The following is a 19,031-nucleotide window of genomic DNA, read 5'->3' as shown; positions in this document are numbered from 1 at the left end:
CTATGAGACCTTCCTCTGTCATCCCATCCATGTGGCACACCGCCAAGCCCTACCATTTGTTTTCTTTTAAAATATGTTATATACATGTTTACATATACATCCACATCTATTTCTACCCACATTCCGCTAACATGCATTTGTTTCTTTTCCTTCCCACCTTCACCCTTGCTGAGAAAACAACAAACTCTTATAACAAATATACACGTTTCAGGCCCCGCTCCAGATGTAGGTCTCATGTGGCATTTTTAGTCCACCTCTTTTCTTTTTGGAGGCCACTTTCTTCCTTGCTAGGCTTGTGGAATCGTGGTTTGAATCTTCCTCTCAGATTCCTCTCTGTCACCACGATCCCACTCTAGTCCAGGCTCTCCTCACAGCGACTCTGAGCAAGTTACATAATCTCTTGGGGCCTCAGTTTGCTGTCTGTAAAATGAGGGGGTGAGCCTGATAACTTCCAAGATCCTCTCCAGCTCTAGTTGTCTGACTGTGAGCTACACTGTCTCATTATCTTCTCTTCCCCCCTCTAGGATCCAGCCGCTACATTCTAACCAGATATCACTTTTCTCACCTCTCTTGCCAGTTCAATAACTCAGTGTGTGGGCTACCACATCAAGGTCAAATTCCTGTCCAACTTCCAAGGCCCCTAGAACCTTGCTCTGCGGAGCCAACCTAGCTTTTTACTCATTCTACTTAGGCTGCCTTATAACTGTACCGCCCTGCCAACCTGCTCCCCTTGTGACCCTTGCTTTTGCCCATGTGTTCTTCCTGCCTTTGTCCTCCTTGATGGCCACCCAAAATTGAACCCCTCCTTTGGGACCTGGATGAAGTCCCAGTTTCCCACTCAAACACTGCCAGACTCTGTACAAACAAAAACCTTTGTGTAGTGTACTGAACTGAACACGGAATTGGGAATCCATAGAACATCTAGGTTCTGGACTGGCTAAGCTATTAACTAATTCTGTGATCCCGATCCACTTGATTTATCCAGGGTATCAATTTCTTTCAAGTGAAGGGCTCACGTGATTTCTGAGGTCCTTGTCCACTCTAGCATTCTATGATCCTGAGAGGTACAGAGGTATTATGGGATAGAATGCTTTACTTGGAGACAGGAAGACTTGGATTCAAATCTAGCCTCAGGTATTTACAATCTCTATGATTTAACCTCTTTAGGTCTCAGTTTCCTCATCTGCAAAATGAAAAGGTAGGGTTAGAGTCAGTGAAGTTCAAGGTTCCTTCCAGCTCCAAAGTCCATAAAAAGCTGTTCAGTAACCTTTATCACACACCAAGTTTAATCTCATTGGTCTGTCTCCAGGAAGAAATTGCAAGTTCCTTGAGGGCAGGTGCCATACCTGGAGTGCATCTCGTTTCTTTGGGGAGTGTAGATAAATTCCTAGATCTTGAAAATGAGGGTCCTTCAAGTCCTGATACTTTTGATGTAAGGACTTCTGGTGCAATATACACATTTCCTTGTTTTCTTAAACAGAATATTGAATCGAAACACATTTTTTCTTAATGACTCAGTTTCTCAATTACGGGTATCAATTATGCCCATTCTTTGGGGGAGCCAATGATTTCCTTGACTGGATTATTGCCCTTACTGGTCATTCTGCACTCATTCTTCTATAGTATGTCCCCAGACATGTACTAAGGAGCTTTCCAGTGTGGCAAAGCTTGTGGTCACATTCATTTTGATATCAGAGGAGAAAAATGTACTCTGCGGAATGGAAGTTCCTTGAGACCAGGAGCTTGTCCTAAGCCTTTTTACCCTGTATTCCCAATGAATGCCTTAAACGTTGGGCCTTGGAGATGGGCACTGTGGTATGGGAAACTCTCAAGTGAGCAAACTCTCTCTGCCAATGATGGTAGGTATTTTTATTGTCAGCTTTCAGTTCCAGCTACCTAAAGCCGCTGGACGTTAAGTGACTTGTCTAAGTCACTGGGTTATACATCCAGCGGGTGTCAGAGGTGAGATTTGAACCTGTGGTGTTCTTTTACCCTGACTCTTTCTCTACCACAACACGCTGCCCTAACATCATAGCTGCTTAATAGGTGTTGGTTGAATAGCAATTATAACTCATGGACCCAGGGACTCTTAAGATGCAGAGACTTCTGTGTCTAAAGAGAGTGTGCAGAGATGCTTGAAAACAACTACCTCCTGAATGAATAGGAATTTGCCCCTCTTTCAAAGAAGTCCTTATTTTATGCCAAGTGCTGTGCTAATCGATAAAGATACAAAGATTGTGCCTGCCCTTAAGGAGGGCACTTAAGGACTCTTAATTGGGGAGTAGAATAATCTAGAAAGTTCATCTGAAGGACAGTTGGGAAAGCTCCATGCAGCTGGTCTCCAGAGTCTCTAAGGAAAGGCCCTAGGGTGCTTGGATTGTAAAGGAATTTCAGATGGCCATGCTGAGAGCTTTTAGGGAATAGAGACAGGGCAGAGGGTCAGGTCCAGTGGACCTTAGGGCACCTGTGATCTTCCATGTCACCAGAAGGAATAGCACTGCTTGCTTCCATCTCATCCAAGCTGTGTGAAGAGTAGAACGGCTAGTGGAGAGGATTGACCCTGGTGACAGGAGGTTTTCCTTAAAGCCAGTCAGCCTGAATGGATTCTGGGACTGCTGGATTGAGGAAGTGGACAGGGGAGATGACACTTCGACTTTGGGATCTTTTGGTATAACTAAAATGATATAACTTTTAAGAAATCAGGTCAGCTTTTATTTTGTTACTTGAATACTACTTTTTGCTTCCATCAGGGAGCCTTTCTCCAGGTACTTGGGGCTATTGATGCTTACACAAAATCTTTTGAGGCTTTTTTGCACTCAATACCACCCCACCCAAAGCCTGAGCTCTAGTAGAGCTGACCTTAGCAAAGTTTCTAACTAGAATACTCTTCTCGATGTCACCCTTTGCCCATGAAAATCCAACCAGGCCTCCAGCTAGGGCACCATCTTTGATGTAATACAAAGGAAAATATGCCAACTCGAGAATTAGAAGACTGTTGGAATGGCAACTCCGCCCCTTCCAGGGGGTGATCTTGTTGTTTAGTCATGTCCAGCTCTTCTTCATGACCCCATCAACCTTTCTTGGTAAGGATACCAGAGTGGTTTCCTTCACCAGTGCATCCTGTTGGGTGACTTTGGGCAAATCATGAGATGTTCCCTGAGCTTCAGATTCCTTATCTGCTAAATGAAAGGGTTTGGAGTAGATGTCTTCTGAGATCCCTTCCTTTGCTGAATCTCTGGTCCAGTTATCTTCATTCCCTGATGATGGGGCCTGGAGGAGACAGAGCAGGATCTGGAGTCTTAAGCACCTGATTACTAATCCCATTTATTTATTTATTTTCTTCCTTGGGGGGACCTCAAACTAGTTAGTTCCCTCCTCTTGGGTTTAGTGTTTTGTTTGTTTGTTTTTGTCTCTTGTAAAACAAAGGAATTCCATATCTCCCCAGAGCCTTCCTTAAATCTTATGGAATCTCAATTGAAAGTGATCTGGGCCTCCTTTGTAACACTTTCCCTGTCTCTGCTGGGCTTAAGCCTACAGCCATGAATTTGGAGCTTTTTCTATGTCAACAACTGTATACAATCCATTTCCTTTGTAGTCCTGGGGATTTTGTATTATGCATATAACCACAGGATCTGGGAGTAGGGATCCCTGGGGCTTCTCCAGACTGCCTATGGGGTCCATAACGCAGGAAAGCTTAAGGAGCCATTCTTTAAAGTTTACTTGATACTTCCCTCACAATGGCCCTTTGAGATAAGCAATTCAAGAAAGCCCTATTATATGGATGAAGAACCCAAGACTCAGAGAGGGGGAATGCTAGTTATCATCTGTGGTGGGTTTTGAGCCTTTGCCTCCAACTCCAAATCCAGTGATGTCTCCACTTTCTGGCCCAGGAACAACTCTAAGACAGAAGGGCAAAGGCTCTGTAAGTGGGGTGAAGTGACTTGCCCAGGGTCAGGCAGCTAGGAAGTGTCTGATTCCAGATCTGAACCCATATCCTCTTGATTCCAGGCCTGGTGCTCTATCCATTGTGCTACCTAACTGCAGTTCTCAGTGCCCACTGAGTTCTCAGTGTCTAATTTCTCTAGTTTCTGTCTCCTCCTTTGCTTTCAGTGTCTATTTCAAAGAGAAAAAAAAAATATACTAGTAAGTTATAAGCACACTTCTTCTGGGAATAATTTTTAAGATTAATTTATCATTCTAAATTCAAGAATTATTGTATTTGAGAGAGAGATGCACAAAATGACAGTCCTTTCATATGTTCAGATATCTCTCTACGCAGGTGGCTTCTTATTTTTTTAAACCTTTACCTTCTGTCTTAGAATTAATACTATGTATTGGTTTCAATGCAGAAAAGCCATAAGGGCTAGGCAATGGGGGTTAAGTGACTTGCCCAGGGTCATACAGCTAGGAAGTATCTGAGATCAGATTTGACCCCAAGACCTCCCATCTCTAGACCTGGCTCTCCATCTACTGAGCCACCCAGCTTCCCCCTATTTACTTAAAAAAATTAAATTTCCTCATTTCCCTCCCCCCAATTCAATTCATTTTCCTCTTCCTCCATCTTCCTCAGCCCTCCAGTTAAAAAAAGGAAAACCAAACCCTTGTAACAAATCTGAATGTTCAAACAAAACATATTCTCATGTTGGCTGTGTCCAAAAATCACACAGCTCTCTTTGAAGTCTGGCTGGGGAACGCTTTGAATGCGAAGTATTCCATAGTCGGGTCTCCACGGAGCTTAGTTTACTTGACAGTTCGGTGAATTGTTTTGTTTCATCAGGAAGAATAATAGTCACTTTGAGCCCACTCTTGAGGATCATTTTCCTAAAACCATGTCAGTCCTTCTTGGACTACTTGCCCGATCCAGCTGGCCAGAAATGACCCAAAGATACTTCCATGACTGAAGCAATTGAAAGGACTTCAGCCTTCTTCTAGGGGCATCACTGCCCTAATTTGGGCCAAGCAGCTCAATCCGGCCTTTTTCATCACTGGCCATATTCTGGTTACTTCCTGGGAAGATCCCTTCCTGGCCCCATTTAGAGAGGGGACCACCCGTCATGGTTCAGAATTAATAGTTAACTAGAGACTGATAAGGGTTTCTCTTCGATTAGTCCGGACATTGGTCTAGTCTGTTCAGGATAGAATACTTTGAAAGTGTTTTCTTAATAGAGAAAAAAGGGACGTGGCTGGGTGTGTGTGGGAGGACTGTTATCTTCTCTCCTTCCTTCTCTCACATACGTGTCTAAAGGTTGGTTCTGTTGGAGGTGGTCATTACCCCTGGCTCCTCTCTCATTCAGCCAGCCCCTACGTGCCCATTATGAATGGGACCAGTTTTGCCAACCCTGTCATAACCCCATCTGGAGACCACTGGCTCACTCCAGGGTCCAGAGTCTGGGAGAGAGATCAATGGAAGCCCAGAAGTTAATTGTGTCTGAGGGTGAATGTTCCTAGAACACAGAGAACCTGAAGGGGAGACTAAAGGCTGGAACCCTAGACGATTGAGGGCTAGGCGAAGGTGGGGACTATTTAATCCTAGAGGCAGAAGGAGCCAAAGAAGGCTCTTTAATGAGCAGAGTGGCATTACCTGGAAAATGTGCCTTCCAGAGAAAGATTAAAAAAAAATGTTATTAACAAATTTCCACATGAGTTTTCCAAAGTTATATGATCCACACCATCTCCCTCTTTTCTTCTCTCTCCCCTCCTAGATCTGACAGACAATTCAATCTATGTCGTATATGTATTATCACACAAAACATTTCCATATTCATTTTGTAAGCAAGTAATCTTATAAAACCAAAACCCCAAAACATATGCCCAACAAAGTGACAAATGTTTTCATCTGCATTTCTATCTACTCCAACAGTTCTTTCTTCTTTTTTTTTTTAATTTAGAATATTTTTTCATGGATCCATGATTCATGATTGCCCCCTCCCCACCTCTTTCCTTCCCCTCCTGAAGTTGACAAGCAATTCCACTGGTTTATACATGTATTGTTGTTCAAAACCCATTTCCATGTTATTCATATTTGCAGTAGTGATCTTTTAACACCAAAACCCTAATCACATCCCTATTATACTATGTGATTGATCATATGCTTTTCTTCTGCGTTTCTGCTCCCACAGTTCTTTCTCTGGGTGTGGATAGCGTTCTTCCTCACAAGTTCCTCTGAATTGTCCTGGGTCGTTCTGCTTCTGCTCCTTTCACTCCTCATCACTTCCTGGAGGTCTTTCCAGCCCTCATGGAATTCCTCCACTTTATTATTCCTTTGAGCACAATAGTATTCCATCACCAACATATACCACAATTTGTTCAGCCATTCCCCAATTGAAGGGCATCCCCTCATTTTCCAATTTTTTGCCACCACAAAGAGCTCAGCTATGAATATTCTTGTACAAGTCTTTTTCCTTATTATCTCTTTGGGGTACAAACCCAGCAGTACTATGGCTGGATCAAAGGGCAGACAGTCTTTTATCGCCCTTTGGGCATAGTTCCAAATTGTCCTCTAGAATGGCTGGACCAATTCACAACTCCACCAGCAGTGTATTGGTGTCCTGACTTTGCCACATCCCCTCCAGCATTTATCACTTTACTTTGCTGCCATATTGGCCAGTCTGCTAGGTATAAGGTGGTACCTCAGATCTAACAATTCTTTCAGAGAAAGATGAAAAAAATAACATTTAAAATATTAAGATTTTCCATTATCTCCCTCCTCTTCTGTCATTAGAGAGACATCATCTGCCAAAAGAATATATTTTACGTATATATGTAAAACTCTATCAGTTCTTAAAAGGTGTATAATTTAGGGTGGGAGAGGGAGAAATTGGCAGCTTTGAGATTTGTAAGTAATCCAGGTGAGGACAAGTACTGGCATGATGGTAGTGTGGGGAGGGAGAGGGGGCGGATGTGGGAGATGGTAGAGATGGACTTAGCGATTGGTTGGGGAATCACAATAGGGAAGTGTGGAAGAGGCAGAGCTAACCTTGAGCTCTCCATCCTGATGGCTGGGAGGTTGGGGATGCTTTTAACAAAAAATAGGGCAAGCATGAAAGAGGAGCATTTGAGGGCACATTTAGTACTTTGTTTATATATGTTGATTTTGAATTGCTGATGGGATATGGGGGTGGGGTGGGGTGGGGGTGGCCATACATTAAGTTAACTATGAAATTCAGTCAAAAAGAACTAGTTTTTGTCAAAATGACTCAGGCTCAGACTCAGGTGCTATGCAAACAAAAGTTGCACAATAGTGATTTGCTGTGCATTATGGGATGGCGATAAAGTCTCATATTAAAGGAGCCAGGGAAACTCCAAACCAGCTTTATTTCCTAACCAGATTTCTATCTATAGAATGAAAATAACTAATAGAAGGTAAGATTTTGAAGGCACTTATAGACTGGCTTTCAGGATACGTCAATGATAAACAGGCCAAGGAGGGGAACCCCAAAATAGCACACACTCTTACTAGAGAGAAAGGCAAAAGCAAAGATATCTACAACTCTAAACCCATATGCCTACTTTCTGCTCTTTAACAAATCTTTGAGAGGCAGTGAGGCATAGTAGATAGAGAGCTGGCCTCTTCCTCCTCCTCCTCCTCCTCCTCCTCCTCCTCCTCCTCCTCCTCATCCTCCTCCTCCTCCTCCTCCTTCCCCTCTCCCTTTCCTCCTTTCTTTCTCCTTCTTTTCCTCTCTCACTCTTTCCCTCTCTTTTCCCCTTTCCCTCCTTCTCCCACTCCCTTTTCCTTCCCTCTTCCCTTTCTCTTTTCCCCGCCCCCTTTTGATACCAGTGAAATCAGTCTGATCCTGACAAAATCGTGATGAAGATGGTGCCCGCATGCCTGCTCGGGGCGCCTCCTCAGTGAAATCTGAGAAGGAAACAGACAGGCTTTCTCAGCTCCTCAGTTCATCCGTCACCCAGCTGCCCGAGAGTTAGGATGGATGTGGTAACAAGACCCTGGAAGGTCTGTTCTTAAGGGATTAAAGACAAGCCTTTTGGCTAGTAGAAAATCTGCCCTTTCTTCCAGAGAGGTGCCTGTCATGATTATGCTAAGGTCATGGGAGATTCCATGTCACAGAACCAGAGAAAGGTTTACTCAAGAATTCTTCCAGTTGCCAGCACCAAGAGGCACAAACCATGGAGGTACAAGCTCTACCAAGTTCTTTGCCAGTGGCATTGAGATAGCCTATGGGCATGTCCCTTAATATTCTGCCTCAGTTTCCTCATCTGCAAAATGGGACTAAGACTATTCACAGTACTCCTAGGGTTATTATAGGGTCACATGAAGTCACATTTGGAAAGCTCATAAATGTTAAAACGCTCCATATAAATGTCAGCTGTCCTCAGTCATGCATGTGAGAGGCCTTGAGTGCTCCATGAATGAAAGGACACTATTGTTCTACGCACTGTCAGAGCTGCTGCTCTTTCTATGGCCTGCAAGAATACCTGGGTGACACAAGCTGTGCCAAGCAACAACAATACATTGTACTTTTCTCCGAAAGGCAATGAATATAGAGTTAGTAGGATGGAAATTTTATTTCAAAGTAAACTGATAATATTTTCCTGGTCCAGATTTGCAAAGCGGAGATGTGTCTTGTCTCTTTTGAGTCTCCCAGTAACCCTTTGGGTATTGTTTCCATTTTCCAGATGAGGAAACTCTGAGAGAGATGAAATGACTTATCCATGGTCACACAGCTAGTGTCTGAGACAGGCTTCGAACCCAGGGCTCCCTGATTCCAAACGTAGTACTCTCTCTATGACACTGTGTGCTTTGGCCAATCATTGTTCTAGGGAAGAACCTAGAAAGAGGGACCTAAAGAACGTATATTTGAATGGAGCAGAGAAGAGGAGGGAAGGAAGGCTTCTGAGTGAGGGAGACGGTCCCGGCTAAGGATGAACAACAAAGGAGGAGTCCCTGAGCAGCCAGTGCAGCATGAGAACTGAAGGCAGATGGCCCGTCAGAACTACAACGTGGACATCACAAATACATATTTAGATAGGAAAGAAAACAAGGCTCTGCTTGATTCCTGTTTGCTGCCAATAAGGGACATCAATGCATTTGGGAGTTTGTTGACACCCTGGGGTGGATAGACTGGTGTCACCGACCTGGAACAGTATTGGCTCAGCAGCTCAGGTTCACTGAACCCGAGCTGAAAGAGACCTTGAGGGCCATCTGGTCCAACCCCTTTGCTTTACAGAGGGGGAAACTAAGGCCCAACGAGGTCAAGGAAACTCACACGGGCATGCAGTTTGAACCCGAGCCCTCCAACTCCAGAGCCAGTGTTCTTTCCATGGTACCATGCTGCCTTGTCAGGGCCTACAGAGCAGCTGATATTAAGCCTAGAACTAATGTAGCAATTGGTGAGAGGGTGAAGGCCTGGGAGAAGTGTGTCCTCCAAGGGGTTGATGCTGTCTGCTGGGGCTTAAGATGTCCAGGAAATTGCTAAAAGCACATTCAATTTCCTTTTCTGCTTTATCCCTGATTGCTTTGGAGAGCTTATTCTTATTGGCAGCAAAGCCCTTAACTTGTACATTAGGGAAACAAAACTTGTACATTATGGAAAGAATAACAACAACCAACTTAAATGGGATTTCTGGAACATTTGTGGTGGCTTAAACTCTTTCTCAGTCACTGTTAGCCACTCTTATAGAGAATAGCAAGCTTTTAACATGCTCATTTTCTCCACTTGGACTGTGGAGCTGAGGAAATTGCTGGACCTGTGGCTGACATTGTTTTTGTGGAGTCCTTTCAGTCACACCTGATTTTTCATGACCCCATTTAGGGTGTTCTTGGCAGAGACACTGAAGTGGTTTGCCATTTCCTTCTCTAGCTCATTTTTTTTAACCCTTACCTTCCATCTTGGAGTCAATACTGTGTATTGGCTCCAAGGCAGAAGAGTGGTAAGGGCTAGGCAATGGGGGTCAAATGACTTGCCCAGGGTCACACAGCTAGGAAGTGTCTAAGCCTGGATTTGAACTCATGAAAATAAGTCTTCCTGACTCCAGGCTCACTGCACCACCTAGCTTCCCTACAACCTAGAAGACCTGAGCCCCAATCCTAACTGGGTGACCCTGGTTGGGTTACTTAGTCCCTGTTATCTGGTCGTTGCCGCTCTTCTGCCTTGTAGCCAATATACAGTATTGATTCTAAGACAGAAGGTGAGGATTAAAAAAAAAATGGGTTTGAACCCAGGTGTCTCCTGACTCCCAAATCCACTCTTCTCTGCTCTACTGTACTTCCCACTTCATAATCATAATAGCTAATAATAGCTTGTATTTACATAGACTTTAAGGGCTACAAAGCTCTTTCAATCCTTGATCTTAGCATCAACCCTGGGATGTAGGTTCTTTTGTTATTCCCATTTTACAGATGAGGAAACTGAAAGCAACAAACAAAGGTTAAGTGACTTTGCTTGGGGTCACACAGCTAGTAAGTGGCTGAGTCTGGATTTGAACTTGGGTCCTTTTGAATTCAAGTGTAATGATCCATGTCATAAGCTGTTATGCAACCATCACAGAATCCTTGAACCCCAGAGTGCAGGAGGGCCAGGCTTGGCACACTATTCACTGCCTCGAAGTCCCTCCTCTGTGACTTTTCGAAGAGGTCTTTCCAGATGTAAAATGTTCTTATTCTTTATTTCGGTCTCACGGAATCCCTGGCTAGCATCAGAATCCAGCTTGGGTCCTGCATTCCTTCAAGGCCTTTCCTGATCCTCTCTGGAATGCTTCCTCCCTCTTGAGATTATGTTATTATTCTAAAGCGTATTTAGAATAATAATTATTATAAAACACATTTAGAATAATTATTATTACAAAGTAGATCGTAATAATTACAAGATGTATTTATGATAATTATAAAGTAGATGTACAAGAATTTAGAAATATATAACAATAATAATTACTTAATAGGTTTATAATGATAACAATAATTATAAAGTATTATGTAATAATTACTAGCATTTACATAGCACTTGAAAGTTTGCAGAGTGTTTTCTGAATCTTATCTCAGTTTATCCTCATAATAACCTTAGGAGGTAGATGCTACGATGATCCCCATTTTACAGATGAAAAAACAGAGGCAGATAGCTTATGACTTGTTCAGGGTCACATAGCTAGGAAGTAGAAGACAAAATTCAAACTTATATTCCTGTTTCCAGATCCAACACCTTAGCCTCCATGCATTTACTTACCCATATATATCATGTTAGTCAAGAGCCTTGACAGCATGGACTATTTCAGCTTTGCCGTTGTTCAGTTGCTTCTCAGTTTTTTCTGACTCTTTGTGACCCCTTTTGGAGTTTTCTTGGCAAAGATACTGGAGTGGTTTGTCATTTCCTTCTCTAGCCCATTTTATAGATGAGGAAGCTGAGGCAAAGAGGGTTAAGTGATTTGCCCAGGGTCACATAGCTAGGAAGTATCTGAGGTCAGATTTGAACCCAGGACCTCCTGTCTCTGGGCCTGGCTCTCCATCCACTGAGCCACTCAGCTACCCCATAGCTATTAGTCTTATGAGAAAAGCAGCATGGTCTAGCAGCAAGAAATGGGTTATTGTGATATTCCAATGAGATACTATTTATAAAGTGCTTTACAACTTTCATATTAGCAAACCATTTGTTATTATTCCCAGCATTCAGGGCAGTGCTTCGCACGTAGTAGAGTAAAATGGAATTCAAGTAGAAATGTAATACTTTACGATAAATATTTAAGACCTTGAAGGGCAGATCTAAATGATCAATATTTATTGACCTGTATCTTATAGCCAGTGCAATCTAGGACCCCTGAGTTCTAGTTTCCTGGATTGCAAAATGGGGGTGATGGTCTCCTTTTGCCCTTCCCTTGATCTGCTTCTTCACTCCCTGCTCTCTCTTTGGTGTACTTTGTCCCTAGCACCCCCATCGCGTTGTACTCTTGGTGAGCTGATCTGAAGGCATCCGCTTGTCCAAGACAGAGCTCCCAGCTTCTTTCAAAGATCATTGATTATGAAAATAGAGCCTATAGGGTCTCGGGTGGGAAAAGTCCTCTCCTTTCCAGTAATTCTGGAAGCGCTTGCCAGCTGGGATCACTTTCATCTGAGTGCAATTGAGTGGCTTGCCTAGCACTGCTCCATTAGCAGAGGTATGATTTCATCCAGGAAGGCACTCCTGAGTGTGGCCTTTCCTTTTCCACTGGCTATTTGTGGTTTTAAAAATTCTGGGGTCTACTGTGTACTCTTCTAGAAGATCTCTTCCCTTCCAGAAAACCACAGTTAAAGGGGGAGTTGTGCATCCCTACAAGACTTTTTTTCCAAAGGCCGTATGAGAACTCTTTGGAAGATGTTAATGCTGAAGTGAAAAGACAGTGATTGAGGATGGATGAGTGAAATTCAGTGGATGTTTACTATTAGCCATCTTTGTGGTAGCTACTGGCCCCACATACGTGAGCTGCCCTTGCCCTCTAGGAGATTACATTCTATTGCATGGATGGAGTTATTTCTGGAGGGAGAAGGCTGTTGACAACCGGGGATGGGGAAACATCTCTTAAGGAGATGGCACCTGAGCTCTATAAAGGGGAGATGAGAAACCCATGCATTTCAGATCCAGAGAACCACTTGGCTGAAGGCATGGAGGAGGTAGATGGTATGTCGTGGGTGGAAAACATCTAGCAAAGCCACTTTGAACTAGAATGAAGGGTGGGGGAGTCAGAGGCAATTATACGAAGTCAGATTAGAAAGGTAGGGGGAGAACACTGTACTTAGTGGCCAACTGGTTTCCCCAGTAGAAAAGGAAGAGGTGACAGAAGAAAGGAAGCAGAACAGGGAAGAGAAAAAAGGGAAGAGGAGGGAGAGGAAGGAAGAGAAAAAGAAAAAGGTGAAAGAGAAAGGGAAGATGAAGATTCTCATACCTTGTTTACGAACATCTTTTCAGTGGAGAATGCCTTTTATGAATTCCCTTTTGATTCAGGGCTTCTTTTATTTTATTTTTTAAAAATTTCCATGGTTCTTTGATTCATGTTTTCTCCCTCCTCTTATCCCTTCCTCCTCTCAGAATTGGCAAGCAAGTCCACTGGGTTATACATATATATATATATATATATATATATATATATTATCACTCACACCCATTTCCATATTATTCACAATTCAGGGCTTCTAAAAGGCCTGTTTGCCAATGGGAGTGTGGGGAATAGTTCTGTGATAACATCTGTCTTCTCCCACTCTATAAAAATATTAGGATAAGGAACTTTAGATTATTATTGATATCTTTTGTTTTTATGCTATGTACATTTCAGTATTCTCAACTATAAAATAGGGATAAAAATGAAAAGGTAGGGAGGAGCCAGTTTATGAAGAACCTGAAGTGCTCCACTCTTGTGTTTTTATCCTAGAGGCCATAGGGAGTCATTGAAGATTTTTGAGTAGAGGGAGTAAAAAAGTAGAGATATCTAGAAGGAATAGGATGATTATGGATGAAATAAAATCTAAATATCTGAAGAAATTGAGACAAACTGAGTTTCTTGAGAAAATGAGAGAGCAGCTCCTTTTTGGCAAGGGAAGGGATTTTGAGGGGAATCACCCCAATAGAATCCTTCCACCCTCTGACTCACATTTGTGAGTCACATCTGGTCTCCAGATGTTACCGTGGGCCGGAGTTCATTTTGAGTGTGATTCTGCTAACAAAGCATGTAAGGAAAATATTCTTCAACCCTGGAAAGGCAGGGTGCCAGTAATCATTTTCTTGTCTCTCTTTGGCTGTGGGATATTTAGAACACACCCTGCCCATGATCAGCTAGTGTAGAAAGGCCCGAGTTGATCCATGTTGAAGGGAACTGTGGTTGTGACTAACTGTCCTGGTGTTTTGGGCTTATTTCAGGGAGATTGGTTTCTATGGTGTCTTCAGATTTGAGAGGAAGTCATCCCACTGGGCAGAGAAACTTAATCGTTGTTGCTGAGAAACAGATGATTCACAATCACTCTCCTTTGGAAGGAATCCCTCTTAAAGACCCCTCATTTAACAGTTTCTTAGACATTTTATTCTATTGATTTCCCTATGGCTCATTGTAACAGCTTAATAGGTTACTGTCTTAATGAATTATCTATCTCTAATCTATGTAATCATTTAAAATGTATTCAAAAATGGGTTTCTATATAGCCCCACATTCATGTTGAACTCTTTTCTCTCAACAAATCCCTCTGATTTTAAGACAGATTTGGCTTCAAAATTATTTTCCAAGTTAACAGGTTCTATTTTTCATTTCCCTTGGTTTATTTCTCTGTCCTTTTCCTAGGACCATATGGCTTTTAATCATTCTTGCTTTAGGGTACATTTTTTTCTAGTTTATTATATATATATGTATATATATATTAAGTTTCAAGTATTTAAGAAAATCAATGTGGCCCTCCATTACCTTCTCCTCAGTCAGTCAAATAACCCCCTCCTCAAAACAGATCTCTCAATAGCTCTCCAGACAGTATGACAAAACAAATTCCCCATGAACTCTGTTGGAAAATCTCTGCCTCTTTTGACCTTGAGAAGTCATCACTTCTCTGGCTGGAGATGAGTGTCATGTTTCATCTTCACTCTTTTGAACTCATGGTTTCTCACAGTATTGGATCAGGGTGCTAAGGTGTTCTCAAAGTCATTTTTCCTTAGAGTACATTCTGATGCTAAAGCATCTTCTGAGCACTTACTGTGTACTAGGTACCGTATTAAGTGTAGGGTATACAAATACAATCAAAGAAGACAGCGCCTACTCTCAAGAAGCTTACATTCTGTTGGGGAAAACAACATAAAAAGGGACCCTAGAAAGTAGGGGCGGGGGAAAGGCACTTGTTGGGGAGGGAGTTGAGCAGAAGAAAAGTGCATGGAAAAGTCTAGAGAGCTTATGATCTTTTAACGCACTCAACCTCTCCATACTCCAGTTCCCTCATTTGTAAATTGAGATGAGCAGGCCAAACTGATGACCTATGATCCTATGACTTCTTCTTTGAGGAACTGAACCATATTATTATTGATATGTTTAAGAGAAATCATCTGACCTCAGAAAATTGCAACACAATGGAAGGATGACTCATGGGGTCTCTCCTTGAAGAGACTGACAGACCAAGTTTATTTCATGGTCTCTCTAAGAATACCAAGGCATATCATGAGGTGGGGAAGTGCTCAATGACAAATGTTTTCAAAAAGACCGCCATGAAGATAATTACAGGCTGTGCACCACCATCATTGCTGAGAACAAGAGAAGGGAGGGACAAGCATTTATTAAATGTTCACTGTTATCTCATTTGATCTCAAGGAGGAGGTTGAGAAGTACTGCGAAGAACATGTGATGGTCCAGATATAATGAGCTGACTGGAATACTCTCTTCAATATACATCTGGACACAGGGCAAGATGGCAGGCAGTATGTTGCAGTATATGGCTCAGGATCAGTAAACAGGAGCAAAGGTCATTAGGCTACACAGAAACCGCACACCTCTGTATCATGAATGCTTCATTCAGCCAGAAAGCTGAGAGATACTGGATGTGATGAGCACTGACTCCATTGAAATGGAGAATATTGAAACAGGATCAGTGTGGACATACTGGAAGACACCTGATTACTCAAATGGTAGTTTGGTGTTGATCATCTCTATGGTAGCAACAGCAGTTTGATGGAGTTTTGAAAACCCTAAGGTACTACATAAATATGAGTTGTCACTAAGTAGGGTCTGATTTTTGTTGTTTCAGATTTTTTGGACATCTAAGCATTGCTATTCAAGCAACAAAGGAGATGAATAGAAACTTAATTTTTTTCAAACCCTTATCTTCTGTCTTAGAATTAATACTAAGCATTGGTTCCAAGGCAGAAGAGTGGTAAGGGCCAGGAAAATTGCTGTTAAATGACTTGCCCAGGGTCACTCAGCTGGAAGTGTCTGAGAACATATTTGAGCTCAGGACCTCCCATCTCCAAACCTGGCTCTTTATCCACTGAGCCACCTAGCTACCCTGGAACTTGATTTTAAAAAGGAAAGCATAAGTTTGTTTATTTCCTAAATGGGGAAGTCATGGTAGAGTCTTGTTTAGAAGTGAAAGCAGTGATTCTGATTCTTTGTTTTTATTTCCTTTTGCCTCCAGTATATAATACACTGACAGAAGCCAAGTAGGGAGAGGTCCAGTCAATGGGGGAAAAGCCAGATTTAGGACATGGCCCTGAGGATAAATCATTTTATGTACATTTAACAAATACAAAGAAGATGCCTTTATACGTCCTTCCAACACATGGTCTGAGCTTGTGCTAGGGAATTAGAGACTCAAGAATGAAAATGTCAACTTGGAGTACCTGGACAGCTCAGAAATGTCCATGCTCACTAATGCATTGCTGGTGGAGTTGTGAATTGATTCAATCATTCTGAAAGACAATTTGGAGTTATGCCCAACGGGCTTTAAGAGAATGCCTGATCTTTGATCCAGCCATACCACTGCTGGGTTTGTATCCCAAAGAGATTTTAAAAAATGGGAAAGACTTGTACAAAAATATTTATAGCTGCAGTTTTTATGGTGGCAAAAAAATTGGAAACTGATTGGGGAATGACTGTGGTATCTGATGGTGATGGAATACTCATGCTATAAGGGATGAGGAACTGCTTGATTTCTGTATGAACTGGAAAGACCTCCATGAACTGATGCAGAGTGAAAGGAGCAGAACCAGGAAAACATTGTACACAGAAGGTGAAACAGTGTGGCACAATCTAATGTAATGGACTTTTCTACTAGCAGCAATGCAATGACCCAGGACAATCCTGAGGAATTTATGAGAAAGAAGGCTATCCACATCCAGAGAAAGAACTGTGGGAGTAGAAACACAGAAGAAAAACATGACTTATCACTTGTTTGTATGGGTTTAGGATTTGGGATTTAGGTTTTGAAAGATTATTCTATTACAAAGAGGAAATAGATCTCAAGTGGTACCATATGTATAACCCAGTGGAATTGCCTGTCAACTCTGGGAGGGGGAAGGGAAGAGGGAAGGGAGATAACATGAATCATGTAACCCTGGAAAAAATTAAAAAACAAATTAAAAAAGGAAATGGCCATGCCCTCATGAGCTAAATGCATCCAGGCACACTGACCTACCCACCTACTCCTCCTTCTTAACCTGACTTCAAATCATGTGAAACAGACATTCCTGTCCCCTCCTAGCGAGGACCACTATGCCCACAGATGACTAAGTTACTCCATGGTGAGCAGTTTCTTCTGGAAGTCATAAAATAAAATAGAAATAGAAATTCTTCTGCTTATCTTTTAAAGCCCTTCATGATGTAGCCTCAGCCCATCTTTGCAGCTCCCTTACTTCCCCACATTCAGCTGATTGTCCCTTTCACATAATTGGGCATTTTCAGCTCAGACTCTCCCTTCTCCGCCTCCAACTTCTTTGTATTTATTATTATTCACTTTATATTGATTCTTTAGATACTTCGTTGTGACTTGTCCCTCCTATTACAATGTGGGTTCATTTTGAATAGGGATGCTTTCATTTCTTATATTTGTGTCCCTGGCATCTAACAAACTCGGGATGTTTTCCACCAGGCTCTCTAGAGAGAAAAATGTACACAAGACACACTTTAACTCTAGAAAATCAACAAATCAATAAACTTAGCCTTGATCAATAGCTTTGTTTCTTAGCTGTAAATGACTAAAAACTGCAATGCATCCAGGCACACTGACCTCTCCGAAGTTTAGCAAATCCTTGAGCTAGAAGGAGGGATGGAAACAAGACCTTAGATTTCAGTCGTCTGAGGAACATCCAGGTAAGGAAACTTACTCTCTATCCATGCAGGTTAGCATCTTCCGTGAAACTTAGAGCTCTGTGTTCCAGGATTGCTTTTACTTATCCATGTCAGTCAGAGCTCATTTTCCTGCTTTTGAGGCTGCCTGTATCCCCTGTGCCATGTGTGGTACACAGTACGTGATTAATAAGTACCTGCTGTTTGAACGATTGCTATGTTCGTGATACAAATCACTCCATGAATCTAAACAGATGATCCATCCTTTATCTCCTTAGGCAACCAGAGGCACAGTGACTGCCTTCCCTGGGTTTGATGACCGGGCCGATGCTGAGACTCTTCGGAAAGCAATGAAAGGCCTGGGTAAGAAGGTCTTTGGATTTGGGACAGTCCCTTTTATACATCAGCCATCCTGGCAATGATGTCATAGCAAAAATGGTTTTTGTCCCCAAAATGTCGTTACCTCATGAGGAGGCTAGTTAAAAAAACAAAACAAAACTGAGACTTTTCAGGGGCAGCTGGGATGCTCAGTGATAGAGCCAGGCCTGGAGATAGGAGATCCTGGTTTAATTTCATCCTCAGACACTTAGCTGTGTGACCCTGGGCAAGTCACGTAACTCTAATTGTCGTATCCTTAACGTTTTTCTGCCTTGGAACTGATATGTATCTTCAGAACATTCTAAGACAGAAGGTAAGGGTTTAAAAACAAACAAACAAAGAAAAACTTCTCTGCCATTTCCCCTAAAGCTGCCTTAAGCTCCTTTATAGAGGGAGAATCACAAATTTTAGTGTCAGAGGATCCAGAATTCAATCCTAGGTCCATTACTAGACCAGGGTGGCTTTGGGAGAGTTAATTAGCTTCTGTGGGCCTTACTTCCTCAGCTACAAAATGAGAGGGTTGGATTAGGGAGCCTCTCAAGACCCTTCTCATTATGGATTGGATGCTCTGGTCCAGGGGAGGCCAGAACATGGGAAGCTTCCTATCCTATCAAACGTGCCGGAACTGGCCATTGGCCAGGACCCAGAGCTGCATTCGTATTTCACGATGGGCCCCTGCTGCGGGGCCGGAGTCCTGAAACAGGGGTTTGACGAATGCCAGGGACCTTTTTGTACTCGCTGAGACATCGAGGACCCACATGTAGGATCTACAGCGGCTAACTGGAGGGAGTGGAGAGTGGGGAGAGAAGGGTAGCCCTGCAGAGGACTGTGGGGCTTGGGGTTGCTTTTAGGGAGCTGGGCTGAAGGGGAGTCTGGGAGGGTGGGTGTGCTCAGGAAGAAGGCTGACATTGTTTATGAATTAATGG

General features: G+C 42.6%; 1 protein-coding gene across 1 annotated transcript in view; it reads left to right on the top strand.

Annotated features, from left to right (window-relative positions):
- Window positions 1-19,031, top strand: part of ANXA5 (annexin A5) — a 46,390-nt gene that overhangs the window by 9,130 nt on the left and 18,229 nt on the right. Inside the window, exon 3 of the mRNA XM_007495539.3 lies at window positions 18,006-18,090. Coding sequence (XP_007495601.1) covers window positions 18,006-18,090 — 85 coding nt within the window. The remainder of the gene's footprint in view (window positions 1-18,005; window positions 18,091-19,031) is intronic.

The sequence above is a fragment of the Monodelphis domestica genome, chromosome 6, assembly GCF_027887165.1.
Source record: "Monodelphis domestica isolate mMonDom1 chromosome 6, mMonDom1.pri, whole genome shotgun sequence".
NCBI classification, from domain to species: domain Eukaryota; kingdom Metazoa; phylum Chordata; class Mammalia; order Didelphimorphia; family Didelphidae; genus Monodelphis; species Monodelphis domestica.
The sequence above is the reverse complement of the archived record's forward strand: the minus strand, read 5'-3'. Positions and strand labels throughout refer to the sequence as shown.